The 22,633-nt window shown below is 42.8% G+C and overlaps 1 protein-coding gene across 1 annotated transcript in view; it reads right to left on the bottom strand.

Moving 5' to 3' along the window:
* rabgap1l (RAB GTPase activating protein 1-like) overlaps positions 1-22,633 on the bottom strand; it is a 422,326-nt gene that overhangs the window by 290,522 nt on the left and 109,171 nt on the right. The window contains 3 exon segments of the mRNA XM_034180104.1: positions 8,969-9,119; positions 11,927-11,954; positions 11,957-12,019. Coding sequence (XP_034035995.1) covers positions 8,969-9,119; positions 11,927-11,954; positions 11,957-12,019 — 242 coding nt within the window.

Here is a 22,633-nt window from a genome sequence, read left to right on the forward strand (position 1 = left end):
GCCCTCACCACCCGCTGGAAGTTCTTTCTGTCTTTCACTGTGCAGCCACTGAATCACAATGTGCAGCTGTACAACAGGAGGCTCATTGAAGTTCATCAGCAGGTTTTGAGGGAGGTAGGCTTGCTTTAGCTTCCTGAGGAAGTAAAGTCTGTTGAGCCTTCCCCGCTTGGTGAGAGGTGTGTGTGGACCAAGTGAGGTCAGCTGATCTGTGGACTCCCAGAAACTTGAAGTTCTCCACCCTCTGAACCTCCTCTCCCTGTATAAGGAGGGCAGAGTGCTTGGTGTGTTTTGACTTCCTGTAGTCCATGATCGTCTCGTTTATCTTTGTGGTGTTCAAGTCCAGGTTATTGTTAGAACATCATGCTGTCAGGTGCCGGACCTCTTCCCTGTAGGCTGACTTGCTGTTGTCTGTTATCAGACCTACCACGGTGGTGTCGTCTGTGAACTTGATGATGGTGTTGGTGTAGTATGATGGGGGAGTAGCAGCGTGTGAGAAAGTACAGTAAGGAGCTGAGGACACACCCCTGTGGAGTTCCAGTATTCAGGATAAGAGTGGATGAGGTGTGGGCTTCCATTCTGACATTTTGTGGTCTGTTAAATGGTAAATGGACTGTATTTATATAGCGCTTTTCCATCTGCATCAGACACACAAAGCGCTTTACAATAATGCCTCACAATCACCTCGATATGAGGGTGCTGCTGAACAAGGCACTCACTACAGACCAGGAGCAACTTGGGGATTAAGGACCTTGCCCAAGGGCCCTTAGTGATTTTCCAGTCAGGCTGGGATTTGAAGCAAAGATCCTCTGGTCTCAAGCCCAACGCTTAACCACTAGACCATCACCTGTCTGTTCCTCAGGAAGTCCAGTATCCAGGAGCACAGTGAGCTGCCCAATTCCAAGTTGCTTAGTTTCATGACCAGTGTGTGGTGAGCTATTGGGTGCCACAGTCTTGTTTGTGGGTGGGGGCTAAAGGGGTAAAATATGATGCATATGATGTAATTTCTCTACTTTCTGGGAAAAAAACAAGGCATTTTCTCTGAGTTTTTGGGCAAATTATATGCAAACAAAGTGAAAATGCAAAGAAAAAGTGACGGTGTGGTGGGAAAGTGGACATGCACTGCGGTTTGTTTATGATCCAGAGCACAAACATGTCAAGGTGGTTTTGAAGGGGAGAGAACGTAGTTACTCTAGTTAGCTGTGCAGGCCAACACTTACCAATACAACATCTGCAATTTGTCTCGTCTTCCCTTCTCCATTGTGAACCGAGAAAAAAAAAAAAAAACTTTTCATGGCTGCTTCTGTGATTGCAGCTAAAAACAAAACAGTATACCATTTTCCAATGTGAAGTTATGCTGTGTATATATACTGCACAACGGGACCAGCGGTCCCCATAATTGATCAAATCTCACGACATCACGAAGGATTCAAACGAGACTGCAGTGCCCTATTGTATTAAATGCTGAGCTGAAGTCCACAAACAGCAGTTTCTGAAATACTCAGACCAGCTCGTCTGGCATCAACAACCATGCCACGTTCAAAGTCACTTAAATGTCATTTCTTCGCCATTCTGACACTCAGTTTGAACTTCAGTAAGTCATCTTCACCACATCTGGATGCCTAAATGCACTGAGTTGCTGTCATGTGATTGGCTGATTAGCTATTTGTGTTAAGCAATTGAACACACATACCTAATAAAGTGAATGATGAGTGTATACAGAAAGAGAAGCTGACTATGTAGAAAAGTAATGACACTGCTTGATAGAGAATATTCCAAGCTGTCAGCAGATACGTGATTCTGAGTATCTATCTTGCTGGTTACTGAAATGATCATGTAGGAGGCAGAACCTTTCAGCTGACCCTTATAGCTGGGCTCAACATTAATATTTGGCTGCTTGTCCGCTGCAACTAAAAAGTCTCTGGAGGCAAGTTAATGATTTGTATCAGTTCTCTGGCTGGACAAACACTAAATCGCACTTAGAGTGACCCGACATTACAATTAAACCTAGGGATACCCCGACTAGATCTGATCGAATCAGTTTGTAACTGGCCTAATACAGTAAAGGTGCTTTTGTTTGTTTATTTTATTATTTTGTTGGACAAATTCAACCTGGGCCCAGTTTCATAAAGCAGTCTAATCTTGTTTAGTTGACTAAACGCATTTAGTCGATTAGTCTTTTGATGTTAGTCGTTGCACAAAGCGCTTAGTCTGCTAAAGTTTTGCATTAGCCTGCTACAGAGGATGCTAATCTTATTTTAGCCGACAAAACTTCAGTGTCTTACCTCAAAAATGGCATCTGCACGACCTTTCAGCAAGTTATCAGTGACACCATCCACGTCTTCAAGTTGACCATGTGCCAAATCGCGAGGGATGTTAGTTCAGCACTTATGAGCAGACAGCAACAGGTACACATACACAGACAGACACAGATACAGCCGCAGCAAGAGTTACTGTAGCAACAATGCATGCCCATATATGGCACACATATGAAGCAGTCTTTAAAGTAAATGAAAACAACAAAATAGGAGCGCTATTCCTGACTAGAGTGTCAAAAGACATACAGGCCAGGGAAACAAAATAAACAACCCCATGAATCTCTTTATTAATACCCTATATGACATGTTTTCTTCTGCGGAGGGGAGAAGACACAAAATCATTGCATCTCTATCATTGTGCGGGCATAAATTCTCACGGGAATGGGCCGGAGTCTAACACACGTGGTTGCGACCAACCCAGAAGTAAACAAAACTTTCATGCATTGGAGGTGTTTCTTGTCAACTTCACTCATGAGGCCACTATGCCCATGAAAATTGTCAACTAACATAAAACAGCTAATCTACAAGTTTAGCTATCAATGTGAAACGGTGATTAGATGGCTAATATTGGGCGACTAACCTTACTCGACTAAGAAATTTTAGTAGACTAAAAGATTAGACCGCTTTATGAAGGAGAGGTGGTGGTCTAGTGGTTAAGCGTTGGGCTTGAGACCAGAGGATCCTTGGTTCAAATCCCAGCCTGACCGGAAAATCATTGAGGGCCCCTGGGCAAGGTCCGTAATCCCCTAGTTGCTCCAGGGGTGTAGTGGGCGCCTTGCATGGCAGCAGCCTGACATCGGGGGAATGTGAGGCATTGATGTGTAAAGTGCTTTAAGCATCTGATGCAGACGGAAAAGCGCTGTATAAATGCAGTCCATTGATGAACTCGGGCCCTGAGCCACTAAATCAGTAAGCGTTTCCACTGATTTTGTTTCATATCAATCAATCAATCAATCAATTTTTTTATATAGCGCCAAATCACAACAAACAGTTGCCCCAAGGCACTTTATATTGTAAGGCAAGGCCATACAATAATTATGTAAAACCCCAACGGTCAAAACGACCCCCTGTGAGCAAGCACTTGGCTACAGTGGTAAGGAAAAACTCCCTTTTAACGGGAGGAAACCTCCAGCAGAACCAGGCTCAGGGAGGGGCAGTCTTCTGCTGGGACTGGTTGGGGCTGAGGGAGAGAACCAGGAAAAAGACATGCTGTGGAGGGGAGCAGAGATCGATCACTAATGATTAAATGCAGAGTGGTGCATACAGAGCAAAAAGAGAAAGAAACAGTGCATCATGGGAACCCCCCAGCAGTCTACGTCTATAGCAGCATAACTAAGGGATGGTTCAGGGTCACCTGATCCAGCCCTAACTATAAGCTTTAGCAAAAAGGAAAGTTTTAAGCCTAATCTTAAAAGTAGAGAGGGTGTCTGTCTCCCTGATCTGAATTGGAAGCTGGTTCCACAGGAGAGGAGCCTGAAAGCTGAAGGCTCTGCCTCCCATTCTACTCTTACAAACCCTAGGAACTACAAGTAAGCCTGCAGTCTGAGAGCGAAGCGCTCTATTGGGGTGATATGGTACTACGAGGTCCCTAAGATAAGATGGGACCTGATTATTCAAAACCTTATAAGTAAGAAGAAGAATTTTAAATTCTATTCTAGAATTAACAGGAAGCCAATGAAGAGAGGCCAATATGGGTGAGATATGCTCTCTCCTTCTAGTCCCCGTCAGTACTCTAGCTGCAGCATTTTGAATTAACTGAAGGCTTTTTAGGGAACTTTTAGGACAACCTGATAATAATGAATTACAATAGTCCAGCCTAGAGGAAATAAATGCATGAATTAGTTTTTCAGCATTACTCTGAGACAAGACCTTTCTGATTTTAGAGATATTGCGTAAATGCAAAAAAGCAGTCCTACATATTTGTTTAATATGCGCTTTGAATGACATATCCTGATCAAAAATGACTCCAAGATTTCTCACAGTATTACTAGAGGTCAGGGTAATGCCATCCAGAGTAAGGATCTGGTTAGACACCATGTTTCTAAGATTTGTGGGGCCAAGTACAATGACTTCAGTTTTATCTGAGTTTAAAAGCAGGAAATTAGAGGTCATCCATGTCTTTATGTCTGTAAGACAATCCTGCAGTTTAGCTAATTGGTGTGTGTCCTCTGGCTTCATGGATAGATAAAGCTGGGTATCATCTGCGTAACAATGAAAATTTAAGCAATACCGTCTAATAATACTGCCTAAGGGAAGCATGTATAAAGTGAATAAAATTGGTCCTAGCACAGAACCTTGTGGAACTCCATAATTAACTTTAGTCTGTGAAGAAGATTCCCCATTTACATGAACAAATTGTAATCTATTAGACAAATATGATTCAAACCACCGCAGCGCAGTGCCTTTAATACCTATGGCATGCTCTAATCTCTGTGTTAAAATTTTATGGTCAACAGTATCAAAAGCAGCACTGAGGTCTAACAGAACAAGCACAGAGATGAGTCCACTGTCCGAGGCCATAAGAAGATCACTTGTAACCTTCACTAATGCTGTTTCTGTACTATGATGAATTCTAAAACCTGACTGAAACTCTTCAAATAGACCATTCCTCAGCTAACTGATCATCTGCAGACTTACTTATATGCACGTAAGTCTGTGCTACTGCAGAGTTCACCACAGAGCCAAACCTGTTTCTGGTGGATTGCTCATGTGATAGAGTTTTCTTAAGCGATACTCATGCATTCATATCCTGTGGCTGTCCAATGCTTCAGACTGGTGGCCAAAGCTCTGGTTCGGGATGTGAAGTCAGCACATGGGGAGGGGAAAACAGGACAGTTCTCGATGCAGCAACGTAGGCCCTTTTTCAGCCAATTTTTCACTCGTGTGAGAATTTTTTGGATCGCGCCGAGTTTCAGCTTAATCGTGCATCCTGCATCGTGTAGTATACATGGAGTAAAGAGCTGTGTTTAACCTCTCACGACCACCTCCCGATCGGCAATCGTATGGTCAGATGAAAATCAAACCTGTTTGATATTCTGGTTGGCCGTCGTGAGGGTATCGCGCTGTTGAAGCAGCGCTACAAGTGTCTACGCACTGATTACCTCTCGCACTGTGCATGTGCAAACACCGGAGTGAGCATAAACAGTGATCATCTCTTTGGGAGAGCAGCTTCCATTTGTTTTTCCCCCTTATATTCTTCAACTCATGTAAAGTCTTGTATTTATTTATTTATTTATTTATTTTTTGTTAAAACTTTGATGTCTCCCATTGAGTTTTTGTAAAATAAGAAATGTAAATAAAGTTTGGAAAAAAGGAAAAAAAAAAAAAGCTTCTGTTTACGTTTTGCTTCTGGAAACATGAGTCCGACGTGTGGTTTTTGAACGTACAATATGAGTAGTCAGATCGCATCAGAGCATTAGGTTGTATAATGTGAGAACATAAATTGTGCGCTCTGAACTTTTGTCGTACAGTCTGAGCTGCAGCCGAGTACAACGATTGAAAATATCGTACAGTGTCTGCCCAGCTTAAGCAAACTGGATTCTACCAAAATTTGCATTTAGATCACTCTGAATCCTGCTCAAATCCAGCTTCCCCTACCATGCATATGTCTTGAAATTAGGTTAGGGCTAGTTAAATGCAGCTCTTTGTGTTGCCATTAGACATATGACATCATCCATCTGTCAGACCCCAAAATTCAGCAGAGACCAACTGATTATGCAACTTTTGGCACTGGACAAAATATACAAATACATACCTAATCTATTAGCTCAATCTGTCACAGTGGAACAACACCTTTACCGGTCAACCAGGTAGTGCTTTCTACATACATAAACAGGTTTTTCCTTCTCATGTCTGTGTTGAGCCTTCTCACAAAGACTGTACAGGTGTGTAGCCAGAAGGGTGAAGTGTCAGAATGGCTCATCAATCCCACTGAAGACATTTTAGAGACAATTTTAGCACATATTCAGAATACTATTATTAACAACACTAAGCATTTTCATATTATTCCTACAATTCTGCACTAAGTGGAATTGAGCCATATACAAAAATCTGTTGACTTAATTTAAAGAAAATAATTAAATGCACACCTACATGGGAAGATGCATGACAGAAAGTAAAATAATTAGCAAGGTTAACACTAAAAATCTAAATCTTGTGCAGGCATTTAGAGTGCTAGACTGCAGGAAATGGCTGAATTTTACAGTAGTTTTTCAAAAATTTTCCAGCGGCGAGCTATGCAAAACCAGGGTAAGTGACACAAAATGCTTAATGTCAAGGCCTGAATTGGAAATACAATTAGCTCGATGAAACTGTGAAAAGTATAATACAACTAATTGTTAAGGTCTGCGTTAACTCAAAAGTTACCACTAGAATTCATTCAAAGACCACAAACAGAAAGCACCCAGGAACTTCTTTTGAAGATAGAGATTTTGAATGTCAAACCTTTCACAGTTGTTAGCGCTCAGCTAGGTCACTGGTCACAATGCATGGTGAGAAAAAGCCCTGATTTACAACACTGATAACCTTACAACAGTCAAGTTACTTAGAATTCAATCAGCATTAACGCCATTACAGAGCTCAAACAGACATTAAAAGCTCTGCATCACACTTGCTGTTGTCATTTGCCTCTCTTCCCACTTTACCTCCCCTTGTCTTTCCCCTCAGTCTTAGTATTCATTTGGTGCAGCTATTAATAGCATGGCCACCTGCCAATCAATAACATCACTACTCTGGCAAGACACAAAGACACGGGCAATGCACAAATACAAAAACAACACAGTGCACTGAAAAACACGGCTCATATTACATTAAAAAACAAAGTGAAAAACAAAAGAATAATGAGAGAAAAGAGTGAACAGAGCTGGCACTCACGACAAAGGAAGGAGCGGGGCATTGTGAGGTGGAAAAGAATGATTGGGCAGGGGAATGGGGAAAAACTAATGGGACAAAACGAGGAAAATAGAGATAAAGGCACAGACACAACAAAGAATGATTAGACATAAATTAAATGTGAATAATGCCCTGTAACCTTTTGAAAGATGGACTTAATGAAAAACTGAAAGACACTGAAAAATTTACATTTTATCATCGTTTGCACATAATTTTCTTCTCCCCCTTCGAGTCCCTATGACCTTGTATTCATGGTCCAAATTCTTTCTTGTCCATTTTCCTCCACCCCCTTCTCTCCTTATTGATTGTGGCTGGCAGATTCACCCTTTTTGCACGGTAAAGAGAAGGACTAGTGTGTTATCAGTAAATGCAGGGATCTGTGTCTGCTCTGAGTCATTATATCACCTCCTTCTTCTACAGTGGTCTGACCCAGCTTGGACTCCTGCTTTTTTTTTTTTAAACAAATTTCCAGAATAAATCCAAAGATGGCTCAGACATCTGGGCACAGCAATAACATTACATTGCATCTCTCGCTCTCTCTCTCTCTCTCTCTCTCTCACACACACACACAAAAATATTTAAACACCTCATTCATTCATTCATAATAGGATATGTTGCTAAATGTTTAATGTTAACATGCAAATCATTTAAATCTACATTTAAATTTTAATTGCCAATATCATAAAAACAATTAATTTTAATCACACCTCAAAACACTGGAAAATACAGATGAGGGTTTCCTTCTGCAAGACACAACCCTTTATCAGCAGTTGACTTGTAATGCCTCAGTTGAAATCAGCACTGGGTGAAGGCGGCTAGGTGAAGAAGTGTTAGCAATTTAGTGATTTTGTTGCTCGATTTTGCTACTTTCTGACATTCCCTAGCGACTAAAAATGCTATCTAGTGATAAACCTGGCAACTTCTATTTCACATTAACCAGTCAGGTGGTAAATAGCTGAATATAATAAAATTACAAAAACAAAATTAAATAGTTAAATTATCACTATATAGTCCCCACCTATTTTCTGTACCCCACTCACACAAAAAGAAAAAACTTCCCCGATAAGAGAACTAGATCCATAACAAAGCTCCAACTTGAAAAGCTGGTGTGTCTAAGTATTCAAAAAACTGGAACCAGGTTGATGGAGAATAGTGTTCTTCATTAGTGATGGACTGGTTGTCTGCCTGGGTGGTTGCCATCCAATGTTATGGATGCAGCAACACGCGGCACTAACGCATGCTCCCACACATGACTATTTGATCAGTGTAAGTGCATAACTCAAAAGATTCACACTGACAAACAGCCTGAGAAGGAGAAAAAGTACTGATTGTGTTTTTTTGTTTTGTTTTAGGTTTTTTTTGGATGATTCCATAATTTTTTTCCCAAACATTGGGTGCGTTCATAATTGTTTTCCCTACTTTCTGAAAAACAATGTTCTATTAATGCAGATATTCATATTTAATTTGTTTTAGGTATATTTTGCAAATTCAGAATGTTCAGTCCAACAAAAATTGTTGTGTCATATCTCATTTCTGTATTTTCTACAAATTAAGAAAGTGGGCCGGATATCCTCTCCATGCAGTGGTTCCAAAAATTTGTGCCAGAGAAGTATGAAAACATGACAAGAGAGTACAGACTGACAACAAAATTGCTGATGTGTGCACTATTCTCTGGGTGAGGTTGCATCTGACTCCCACATAAAAACATAAGCCGTAGTACAGACAGACAGTTATGTGGCTGAGTGTGTGCATGTGCGTAAAACCTTGGTGATGAGGATGCGGTAGAGCTCAAGCATGTCGTGGTTGTCGTGGCAACCAGCCAGCAGCTGCCAGACTTCTGCTCTAAGGGCCTCAGGAATGCCACTGCGAACCAGTGAGAGCAAACCCTTTGGGCGACTGGACAGGTTCCCGTGCCTGACACACAAAACACACGTTATTAATCCATTGCTTTTTAAACGCAATCATATCAACTCAACCAATTAATGTGACATGCACAAACTGGGACTTCCCTGTATAATTTTCCAAATACTGTATCCACAACAGTATTTATTATATCACTGAGTACCTCACTAAGGAATACTGCATATGATGATGCATACAATATTCCCTAAAAATAATGTGCAGTACTGAGTACAGTGTCAACCGCAGTAGTACCATGCTGTTAGAGTTCTGCTACATGATGAAATGGCTTGCTCTTGAAAGCACACTGTCAGCTCTTTTTAATGATGCTTGAAATGTCATAATAATACAGTTATTGAGGCTGTAGAAAAGCAATTTCCATGAAAAACCATTCCACCATATAGTGCTGATGCAACATTTAGATGAGAAAAACGGCTGCCAAGAAATGAGCAGAAGTCCCGCACACAATGTTTCTTGGCCCAGTAGATGAAAGGGAAATTATTAATGTAGTTAGTAAATGTAAAAGTAAAAAGTCAACAGATTATAATGATGTACATATGTCTTTAGTAAGCAAATTATTGAAATTGCAAAACCACTGTCACATATTTTCAATAAATCATTTCAAACTGGAATTGTTCCTAATTGTATGAAAGTGGCGAAAGTGATACCTTTATTTAAATCTGGTAGCAAGCATCTTTTTACTAATTACAGGCCTGTCTCTCTATTGTCACAATTTTCAAAGATACTGGAAAAACGTTATACTTTAAATTATTTATTTTGTACATCAATAATTTCAATTTCAATTTATTTTCATTTATATAGCGCCAAATCACAACAGAGTTGCCTCAAAGCGCTTCACACAGGTAAGGTCTAACCTTACCAACCCCCAGAGCAACAGTGGTAAGGAAAAACAACCTCTGAGGAAGAAACCTCAAGCAGACCAGACTCAAAGGGGTGACCCTCTGCTTGGGCCTGTCCGGATCGTTTTTTGACTGCTGCCTATATTGAGCTGACAGAGGAGGATTACTCCTGCAACAGGTGTGCCACATTGAGCAGGTTGTCTGATGAAGAGCTGGTGCCCAAAATGTCAAATTAGTTTTTTTGTTAAATGGAGCCTCTTTTTGTGTTGGAGCGCTGTGGCTGTGCGGATCATTTTGGTTTTTAGTTTTAGCAGATGTTGTTCATTCGGCTGCTCCCAGTTTTTGTTTGGGGTTGCCACAGCGGATACAACCAGATCCGCATTGGTAATTGGCACAAGTTTCACGCCGGATGCCCTTCCTGACACAACTCCAGTTTTACCTGGAGAAACACACACAGCCGCTGGCGTTCCAAAGAGGTCTCCCATCCAAGTACTAACCAGATCCTGCTCTGCTTAGCTTCTGAGATCTGACGGGATCAGGCTGACACAGAGCAGACCGGCTGCTTTATTTTTAGCAGATAAATAAAACAAATGCATGGCAATGCATCTACATTAGGTTATCGGGACGACCACTTTTATTGGTGTAATTTAAATGTTGTATCTAGTTAGTGTAGAGCAGGTAGCTGAGTGGATAAGGAGCTGGCCTGCCAATATGTAGACCTGGGTTCAAATCTGATTTGTGCCGTCTGTCTGTGTCCTTGGATAAGAAAGACACTTAACCTACACTGTCTCATTGAACACAGTGGTAAATGGATACCGGCCCCTGATGGGGAGGTGACCTGCATTGGACTGGTGTCCCAGTTCAGGGGGAGTCATAGATGCTACAGAATCCAGAGATCAGCACCAACAGGCAAACAGATAGTTTGTATCCAAAACTTAACACCAGACATGTCTCCTTAAAACAACCCATTTTCAGGTCTCCAAGAAATGATCAATTTCTCTGGCTGTTACAGTACTTTAAAAGGAAAAGAGTTGCTCAAGATTTCTGGCTGCATCCTGCAGACCAAGTGCGCTCGCAGAGAAACCATGAGTCCAGACATGCAATTCTGAGACATACATTCCTGAAGTCTATAAACAGGGTGTATCAGGGTCTCAATTTTACTATGGGACTTTCTATAGCCAAATCATAGAATTGTGGAAATGTGAAGATATTTAACATTAACCTGACCATAGCTGAATGTAAAAAGGTAGTTATTTTGTGCAATAAGGCACAAAATAAGACTGGAAAAGCAGAATACTTATGCACTCAAAAATGAGCAGTTATTTTAAGGTTAGTAATAAACTCATTCATCTGTGGCATGGAATCTTAATCTATAATCGTATCCACAGTGTATCTGTGGCCTTCACAGAGCAAGTGTGCAGCAAGTATCAAGTCATGCACATTGTAAAACTGCAAGTCTAAAGTCAGCTCGACTGTTGTGTTGTGAGAGGTGACTTAGAACTTAATATTTCCTGACTTGATGGAGACTTACTCTCACCTCTGCTTGACACACAATCATCACAGAAAAAAATTGGAGTACATCTCAGTTCATCTCACCACCTTGCGAGTTCAGAAGATGCCAATTATGACCTACCTTTTCTAGGTCAATCAGAGGATTCAAACTCAGTGAGTGTCTGAATTCCTGCTGCACAACTCTGTGTTACCACTTAGCTGTGAGGTACTGATCAATCACATCAGATGAGTTTTTTTTTTTTTTTTAAGTAACTGGAAACTAAAGAAACAAACCAATTCAAAACAATTCACTATAAATTTCTAGGTTTTATGTTCTGTGTCCTTTTCCATATGTACATGTTTTTGTTATTTTTGTCCACCCCAATTGTTTCCAGGCTTAACTTTACTACGCTTTCAAATTTATTATTAAATTCAAATTTGACTGCATCTTTACCTCACTTCCAAACCTACCATCTGTTGAGGATTCCTCCCCAGGACCCAGGATCTTCTCAGGACAATCTTTAGAAACATCTCCTGTCCCACTGGAAATTTCACTGTCGCTGTCTGAAGTAAACACATAAATTCACAGTATATTTACCCATAACACAAACTTCACAATTTAAAGGATAGTGGACAAGCTGTTTGGTCTCAACTACATTCACCTTACTGGTTCACACTACATACAAATACTGTTGACTAAAAAGCAGATTAACCGGTGATTCATTATACCACGGATGTGATATGAATGCACCTTTTCCTACAATTCTAGGGAAACAAGTCTTATTGGAAGGTATGCAGGCAAACAGTTCTGAACGAGTGCGTTGGCGAGACGAGACTTCAACGCAGCAGTCTGGGCATGTTCAAAACCTCTGTAATGTGGCCGGTGCCATATTTCCCTATGACATCATAACGTGTAGTGCCTGGTGTTACATACGTTTTTTTTGTTTGTTTGTTTTTTTTTAAGAGGTGCAAGCAGGGATACATTTCCAAAAGAACAAAACAGGAGCACACAAAATAGCCTCCTGTGGTCAGTGCCCACCGGACATACAAAAAGACATTTTGTGAGGTGGAAATGCATATTTCTGTTTTTGAAACCTCAAACAATTGAAGTTGAAGGAATCTTTATTCAAAATAAATAAATAAAACTGCACTCCTTTATATGACCAGTCTTCCAGGGTGTGCAGGGATCCACAGAGTGTTGGAGTGACCATAGAGAGGACAAAACAGTGGAAAATAACTGGCTGTTCCAATATCTTATTGCATGTGTGTGACATTTAACTCATTTCCACAGTTAAAGCAATTTGTGTGCATAAGTAAAATAATATTCCAAGTGACTGGAAAAGGAAAAATGGCTCACATAATCACTTTTCTTCCTGACCATTCATTCATTCATTCATTCATTTTCTGCCATTTAGTCAGGTCCAGGTTGCTGTGGCAGGAGACCAAGCAGTTAATCCCACACTTCCCTATCCCTAACTCTTCCTGGGGATCCTGAGGCATTCCCAAGCCAGTTGGGAAAATCCAATCCCTGTAGTCTGTCCTGGGTCTTCCCCGGGGCTTCCACCCAGTTAGACATGCCTGGAAGACCTCCCCATCAGTCAAATGATTCTCCTCAAAATCAGCAGTTTGCTGCTCTGCTAAAGGATGTGGGTCACATCTTGAGGACATGAGAGCCTTTATGGTCACATACAAGTCAAAAAGATAACATGCTATTTACATGAATGAAACCCACCAGTCATGATTTTTTTTTTTGAAGACTCTAATCTAAAGTATGAATATCACAAACAGCTCAGTGCAAAAATTGAAATTCCTGTCTGCAAACAGTGAATTCGAATGGACACTTTTCATTGCCAATGCCTCAAAGTCAAACTGAGGAGAATTGGCCTGTGCAGTGCCTACACATTCCATCAGTGCTGCTGTGCAAAGCAGACAAGAGGTGATCAGCACAGCCAACCACTTGTGTTTAAATGCAGAAGCACTAATTGACTGTCTGGCCTGCTCTGCTGCCGGAGAGATGAAGTGATACCCACACAGAGACCACACACTGCAACACAAAGATACAAATATAACGTGCGCACACACACACACGCTCATAAAATGTGTCATCAAACCTGTGCTGTGAAATACAGTAACCTTTCCTCTGTGACTAGAATACAGTTTAATGTTTTTGAGGGCACTGATAATGCCAGGATGTAATAGACATATTTTACTGTTGACATTTAACAAAAACAGTGGTGGCAAGCTAGAAACTTATCAGTGCATGTCATTAGGTTCAACTGCCACCTAAACAAAACCATAAAAAAAAACCAGACACCACGTTATTCATACAAAAATCTTTAATAAGGCCATGTCAATAGATGATCTCAAACTAAGTATTTACAGTAATAAAACACAGCCACCAAACTCACGACATTGCTCATCATACGCATTCTTAAAAATTTCAGTAGTAAGTCTTAATAAATGTATGATGAGCCCTTTCAAACTTAAGAAAAAGCACAAAGGTGGTGATTCTGTCCTTCCTCTGATGAAGGTACTGCCACTGTTGATATATGAGGAAAGGAAAAAGATATTTAAATAAAGATGAAAGTCCTGACTGTTACCTTTAAATCTAAAAGACAGCTGAGTATATACTGCAAGATTACCTTCAAACAGATTCACTATCATGTTGAAGCTGCTGGTGAATTGCTTTTGTCTCCATCAAAGCAACCAGAACCTTGTCTACTCGTCCCTTTCATACGTTATTGTACTTTACTCATCTTTGAATTTTATTCAATATCGCTTGGAGCATTTTGCGCTTGAATTCAACTGGGTAAACTGGATCATGACTGCAGTCAAAGAGGTGTGAATCTAAAAGGCTTTAATCTCTCCCTTCTAATACCTTGGGTTGCATGTCAGGACAGTTTCAAATGATGTGTACAGGCAGTTGTGTGTCTGTAAACCTCTCTAGTTCCACATTGCCACTGACCATGCAAATTAGGTGTCTTGTACAGGGACACAGGCAGGTAGCATGAGCGGTATTCAAACCCAGGTCTATGTATTGGCCGGCAAACTACTTATTCACTCAATGACTGTGTGCTTGCTCAGGGGGTTGTAAGGTAAGACCTTACTTGTGTGAAGCCCCTTCAGGCAGCATTGTTGTGATTTGGGACAAAGTCAGCAGGCCACAGAGCCTTCTCTTGTCGTGTGCCTGTCTTGCAGAATAATCTCCCTGCAGAGATACAATAGTCAGATTTCAAAGAGCCATTTAAGTCTAGACTAAAGACACATCTATTCTCCCTCTCCTACAGTTAGCATTCCAATGTATTATAGAACTATGCTTTCTGCCCTTTTAAATCATTATCAGCAATGGAACAGGTCTCACCCTCATTACATCTAAATTCTGAGTCTGCTAACTGACAGTGACCACCTTAGTAATCTCTCCACTTCCCTGTTGATTTAGTGCTGGTGAACTAATGCCTCAGGTGCAGGTATTTCTGGCTGAATGATTCTGCTCTTTTTCACTCTGTCCCAAGGCACTGACAACACCCTTGGTGGATGCTGGCCCTGCACCAAAGGGTGCCAGACTGACCTCAGGATGCCCTGCCTGTTGCACCAATGACTGGCAGTCATACCAGTCATTGGTATGACAGCCAGGTCTTCGAGACCTAACCAGAACTGGACACAAAGGACGGATTAAAGATCTGAGATGGACTGCTTTTTAGTTCAATTATGGACTCTGTTTTTGTTGTTCTTTTGTTTGTTTGTTTTTTTTTCTGTTTCAGGTTTTACATTTCTTCGGTTTGTTACAAAATTCTTGCAAAAGTTGTAAAAACCTTGGACTTCCGGTATGGTGGTTACTGAGTAGATGCGTATTTGGCTTGCTGACGAATACAAACACAGAAATCCATGGGCTCTAGATTGGGTAGTGTTTATAAAATAAGCAGCTGACATTTTTCAAGGGTGGTAATAAATTAAAAGCTTGTATAATAAGGTGGAATAGCATGTCAGTCCAGAATGTTTTTAGAAACTTAGACCTTACTATCTTAATGTATTTCAAAATTATTTAGGTTATTGTTATCATATACACATTATTAATATATTATCTATTATTATTATATTTTATTATTGCTTCTATTTTGTCATTTGATTTTTAAACGGACCAACAATGGAGATAAGTATTATCACTTTGTGTCATCCATGTAATTTTAACGTATTTACAATAATATGTACTTACTTTGAACTTATGAAATAACAACTTGCACGCACATACTCACACGTTTAATATAAGGGCCCCTTCACACATACGTTGGGTGAAAGAAGCAGAAACTGGAAGAAAATCCGCAAACAAAAAACGAAATGGGGAACCACGAAACATTCCACCTGCTCTCGGGAGGGACACATGGTGGGACAGGCTGTGTCGCACAATACTGTGTTGATGGTTTTGGGCATGCTCGTGTTTGCGCGCATGAACACAGTGTGAGCATGTGAAAAGTCAGTGACGCACACAGCAGCGGAGAAAAAAATATTAATAACACCACAATTTATAATTCCTGTTATAAAGAGTGGATTTAGCCTCTGCCTAGACCAGTGGTGCCCAAGTTCAGTCCTCAAGATCTACCTTCCTGACACTCTTAGTTGTCTCCCTGTTCCAACACACCTGAATCCAATGAAAGACTTATTAGCAGATTTTGAATGGTGCGTTCATTGAATTCAGGTGTGTTGGAACAGGGAGACAACTAAGAGTGTCAGGAAGGTAGATCTTGATAACTGAACTTGGGCACCCCTGGCCTAGACTTACACCAGGAAGTAATGAAATGACATGTACTGCTGTTCTCCCTTTGTTTTACATGAATGACCTGATGCGCTCGTCTCATGAAGAGCTGGCCAGCTTCCATCTCATGAACAGCCGGGCTCCCATCACATGAAGAGCCGGCTCCCATTTCATGAAGAGCCAGCTCTCACATGATGAACACATGAGTCAGAATGGCGTGTTCAGTGTGCAGTGATCCATCTGTGATTGCGCGGCAAATGTGATATGTGTTTCAATTATTAGAATGTGTGTGTGTGTGTTGGGGGGAACAACACACTTCACAGGCCATTTGTGTGTGTGGGGGGGAGGGGGGTCGGCACAGTCACACCCATGTGTATTGCTTGGTTACGCCACACGTGTTGCACTTAGAGAATTTTCTCAGACAGCTTGAATGTGGTCGCCTGCTCTCTACTCTTGTGTCAGAAGCACGAATAGCCACACATTTTTTAAGTGCCTAGCGAGAGGTATTGGATGTTCATGTGTGGCACCTGGAATTTGGCTAGCACCTGCCGAGAGAGGAGTCGAATGGGCACTCACTGTCTTTTGGCTGCTAATGTGCGCAAATGGTTGTGGTGACATTTGTACGAGGCGTTTGAGGCGGCTCCGATTTTTCACAAGTGGCATGCAATTCCTCCTTCGTGCGCCAGTTTGGCTTCAATTGTGTTATGTGTGAAGGGGCCCTAAAGATGATTTACCACCCACTGCTGGAATGGACTGTGAGTCCAGAATGTAATGAGCAACATTAGGTACACTGAACAAAAGCATAAATGCAACACTTGTTTTTGCAACCATGTTTCATGAGCTGAACTCAAAGATCTAAAAAATTTCTATATGCACAAAAGACATATTTCTCTCAAATATTGTTCACAAATCTGTCTAAATCTGTTAGTGAGCACTTCTCCATTGCCGAGATAATCCATCCCACCTCACAGGTGTGGTATAACAAGATGTTGATTACACAGCATGATTATTGCACACTCTGCTGGAGGCTTGCCACAAGAAAAGGCCACTCAAAAATGTACAGTTTTGCTTAATTGGGAGGGGGAGTCAGAAAACCAGTCAGTATCTGGTGTGACCATCATTTACCTCACGCAGTGCAACATCTTCTCACAGGGTTGATCGGTAGCCAGACACCATCATAAGCATTTGCCCACACAAGTCGTCACATACATACACACACACACACACATATACATACACATATACATATACACGAGGTCTGTTAAAAAAAGTATCCGACCTTTTTATTTTTTCAAAAACCTGATGGATTTGAATCACGTGTGCTTGCACGAGCCAACCTTGAACCTTCATGCGCATGCGTGATTTTTTTCATGCCTGTCGGTTGCGTCATTTGCTTGTAAGCAGCCTTTGTGCGAGGATGGGTGTAGTCTCTCGTCGTTTTTTCTTTGCAAGGAAATGGCGGAACGACTGGAGCAGCATGACTGCATCAAATTTTGGCACAAACTGGGCAATAGCCAGGTGAAAACCATTTGGATTATTCAGATAGCTTTCGGTGGCGATCCTCCGTGGCATCACACAGATTAAGGAGCAGTACAACCGGTTTAAAGATGGCCACACAACGGTGGAGAGCGCTCCGTGCTCCAATCGGCATCAACACGCTGAAATGACTGGATCATTTCCAAAGTGAACGCTGTGGTGATGTGGGACCGCCGTGTGTTAATCCGAGAAATTGCGGAAGAGGTGGACATCGGCACTTTTACGTCACATTCCACTGTGAAAGAAGATTTTGCCATGAAGAGAGTTGCAGCGAAATTCATCGGCACGAAGCTGATGGCGCAGCAAAAGCGCCTCCGTGTTGAAGTTTCACAGGACATGTTGTAACATGCCCAGCTCGTCAACCATTCAGAAGATTCAGACGGCTTTCGGTGGTTTTTCAGTCGTGTGACTATCCGAGAAATTGTGGACAAGCTGGACATGTCAGGGCATGTTACAACATGTCCTGTGAGGCTTCATCACGGAGGTGCTGTTGCTGCGCCATCAGCTTCGTGCCGATGAATTTTGCTGCAACTCATTTCATGGCAAAATCTTCTTTCACAGTGGAATGTGCCGAAAAAGTGCGGATGTCCACCTCTTCCGCAAATTCTCGGATAATCACACGACGGTCCCACATCACCACAGCATTCATTTTGGAAGTGATCTGGTCGTTTCAGCGTGTTGATGCCGATCGGAGCACGACGCGCCCTCGACCGTTGTGCGGGCGTCTTTAAACCGGTTGTACAGCTCCTTAATCTGGTGATGCCAGAGGATCATCACCGAAAGCCATCTGAATAATCCGAATGATTTCCACCTGTTATGTGTTGGGGGGCTTGGCTGGACACTGTTTTGTTGGGTTTGTGTTTGTTTTCCTTCCTAGGTGGTCCGGGACTGACCTCTGGGAAAATTGTGCTGCAGAAGAGTCTCTCACCTCTGTGATGATTGGTTGCACCTGTTGCATCCTCGTGCGGCTCTTTATCAGGATGATCTGCAACACCTGTGACATTCACGTGCAGACTAAGGACTCTCAGCTGACGTCAATGAAGAAATGAGGAGTTGCATTTAAGCCAGCAGTGATGAGGGCTGTTTGCCGGAGAATACAACCTTGTTACGACCTTGTATTGACCGGGACGCTGAGGGCCGCTCCAGAGTTTGACGTTACGTCTGTGAGGGAGGACTAGGGTGAGAGGCAAAAGCTGTCAGCACACGTCAGAGGTGATTATCTTTAAAGGCTTATTTGTGAATATAATGTGGTGTTTTTTGCACAGCTAAATTTGAACATTGAAGAAATTGTCTTGTTTGCTCCTCGCGGCTGTGGTGTGCGGAATAATAAACCTACACAAGCCGTGAGCAGCTGTTCATCTGAAACCTGAACTGAACGTGTTGCTGATAAGTGTGCCTTTAATAGCTTTCTGGTAATAGTATCGAATAATCTCACCTCTGTTCCCCCTCCACAGAGTACAGTTCTGGGAAGGGCCACCTGGGGGGTGTCGGCGGAAAACCTGAGTCCAGAACGTTCGGGCTCCGGTCCGTTGAGGCGCTGAGAGAGCGCGCAGCCTCTTCACCCCACCAGTATTATTTAATTTGTATTTCTTGTACAGTACCGATGGGTGATTAGAAAATAAAATTGTTTCTTTGGGAGCTGCTTCTGGTTATTTAGCGCTGGGTTCAGTCAGACGCTGGACCGCTCCTCGAGCCGCGTCCCACACATAACAGAATTCTCCGGCCACACCAGTATGGACCCAGCGGCAGAAGCAGCTCCATTTCAGGAGCGAGTCCAGAAACACCTGGAGATGATTTGGGAGCAAGTACAGCACCTTTCAATCCAAATTAAGCAGACAGACGCCCGAGTGATGGAGCTTGTAGCGCAGGCTGTTCCGCTTCCTGCGGCTGCAGCTCCGGTTCCATCAAGCCCGGGGCGGATAAGTTCGCCGTCTAGAGATTCGGCAGTTGAACCGGTTATTTGTCACCCAGAGCCTTATTTGGGAAATGTAGAGGCTTGTGCTCCGTTTTTAATGCAGTGTTCTTTAGTTTTTTCTCAGCGACCGGCATCTTTTTCTTCTGAGAGTAGCCGCGTTGCATACATTATAAATCTGCTGCGGGGTGATGCCCTGACGTGGGCCACTGCATTGTGGAGCAGCAAATCACCACTGTTGGAAACCTTCGATGTATTTTCCCGTGAATTTCGTTTGGTTTTTGATCATCCGGTGAAGGCAGATACATCGGTTCAGCGATTGCTGAATCTCCGACAGGGGCGACGCAGCGCAGCAGACTATTCTGTGGATTTTCGAATCTTTTCCTCACAGTCTGGGTGGAATGCTGCTGCTTTGAAGGGGGTGTTTATAGACGGGTTGAACGATTTCCTGAAAGACGAGCTAGCGGTCCGTGACGACCCGAAGGAATTAGATGAGTTGATATCTTTGGTTATCCGTCTGGACGATCGGATTAAGGAGTGTGGACGGGAGAGAGGGCGAGTGTCCGAGCGGAGTTTTGAGTCTCGGGGTTCTCCTCGACACAAGTCCGGACCGCCTCTTCTTCGTGCCACTGAGACTCCTCCGACGGGACCTCTAGCTCCTCTAGTGGAGGAGCCGATGCAACTCGGAAGGAATAGAACTGTTATATTGCCCCGGTCGACTGAGCGACAGGAAACAGCTCAGTGATGTTGCTCCAGGTGTTTTTTGGAGGGGTTGGGATGTAAATGGGAAAAAAAAAATCGGTATTTTGATTTATGGGCACAGTATTTGTATGTAGTCCTGGTGGGATGAACAGGCTGATCGGAGTTCGTTTGGACTCAGGTGAGTAGGAGTTTGTTTTTTTTTTTTATTGTTTATAGTATTTAGTTCTTTTTTTTAGTGGGGTGGGTTGTTTTGTTTTGTTGGTTTTTATTTCCCTGTCCTCTAACCCCCACCTCACACACTTCTGACCGTTTGTCTTTACTGTTGTGGGGTGGAGCAGGTTGGTCACTGGGCATTCCCATGAGGACCTCTGCACCTGGGGGGGGGGGGGGGGTGTCCAGGGCTTTTTTTTGGATTTAGTTAATTCCCAGTTCCACTCCAACCTCAGTGAGCCTCTGACCGTTCGCCATTGGCGTCACTGAGGTGTAGGGCTGTAGGGATATACTCCAGTCGGAGCGGTGGGGCCGATCACTGCCGTACGCCTGTTCCGCTGCCCGCCCCTCCCGGTAGGCTGAAGTATAGTGGGGGTCGACGCCGGCCGTCTTGCCGGTTTTCCCCTGCCCTTGGGGGTGGAACTGGGTTGCGTTTTTCCTGTTGTCTTCCCCGGCTCAGTAGTCCTGAGCCGATTGCCACGACATGTCTGCCGATAGACTCTGGGCATGTTCCGGGGTCTTTCAGGGTGCTGGGGAGGTCAACGGGGCTTCCTGTTGTTTTGTTTGCTCCTGGGGTGGTTTTTGGGGATCCCTGGGGTTTGGGGTTTTTGTTTCCTCCTGTTTCCCCCGGGGTTTGATGGGACGGTCCTCGGGGGGGAGGTTGGCTGGGGGCCGACCGGCCGTGTTGGGCTGGGGTGGGGTTCCTGGGTTGTGGGGGTGTCTCCTGGGGTTTGACGGAATGGTCCTCTGGGGACGTTAAGGTTCCCGTGTATGCCTGGGGATTCCTGGGATGCTCCACATGTTGTGGGTGGGAGTTGTTGTTTTTCTTTTGACCTGTGTTCTGGTGTGTTGGGGGGTTTTTGTTGGGGTTTTTGGGGTTGTACATTTTTCATTTCTCCCCGGGGTTGATGGGACGGTCCCCTGGGGAGGTGTTGGGGTGGGTGTTATGTTTTTTCTTTTGTTTTTCCCTGGTGTGCTTCCCTGGGGTGTTTCGTGAGGTTCTCTGGGGGGGATGCTGGGGGTTTTTTTTGGAAGCGAGACAAAGGAAACCTCCGTTTTCGGCGTGTCAGAGGAAAAGTTTGGACATGTCCTATCTCGGCTTTCAATGCTTACCATCCAGTAAGTATCAGTGAAATTGTGGCGAGCTGGCATGTCCCAAAACTTGTCTCTGACACGCCGAAACAGAGGTGTTCCTGTGTCTCGCTTCCAAAGCGAATCGGTCTTTATGCACGAAGCCTCCGCGCGGCTTTCCATGACAAAATCTCTTGTTAAAAGTGAAATCTGCTGGAAAATGGCTGATGTCCAGCTCTTGTGAAACCAGAGAAAGAGCACACGACGGTCTCGTACCCACAGAGCCATCCGTTTAGAATGGTCCGGTGGCTTGTGCCGCATCGGCGCAGCTCGGAGCGCGGCGCACCGAGCGTCCTTAAGGGGTCCTTAAAGCTGTAGTAACAGACCTTATTCTCTGTGAAGCCAGTAAATTTTTCACCAAAAGCAGATAAAATTTTTCGAATGGTTTTCCAGGTGCCAGTCTCTAACGCTTCTGAAACAATTCTGATGGAAAAAAAGTCCTTTTCATTCCGCCATTTCCAGACAATGAAAATCCGACGAGGGGGCGGGAACCACCTCTTCCCAGGCGTGCTCACAGGCGAATGACGTCACCGACAGGCGTGAAAAACTCACGCATGCGCACGAGGGTTCAAGCATGTCTGACGTAAAAACATATGAATGAAATCCATATAGTTTTGAAAAAAATAAAAGGACCGTTACTTTATTGACAGAACCTCGTAATATATATATAGATATATATATATATATATATATATATATATATTATATATATATATATATATATATATATATATATATATATATATATATATATATATATATATATATATATATATTATATATACACATACATACACACACACAACGGAATTTCAAGTGATGTTGATAGTGCAATATGAAACTTTTGTACAAATATTTACATCATTATATGATAAAAATTGTCCAATTAAACAAGACTACAGAAAACAAAAATCCAAGCTCGACCATGGATGACGAA

Source organism: Thalassophryne amazonica, chromosome 10 (assembly GCF_902500255.1).
Source record: "Thalassophryne amazonica chromosome 10, fThaAma1.1, whole genome shotgun sequence".
In the NCBI taxonomy this organism is placed as follows: domain Eukaryota; kingdom Metazoa; phylum Chordata; class Actinopteri; order Batrachoidiformes; family Batrachoididae; genus Thalassophryne; species Thalassophryne amazonica.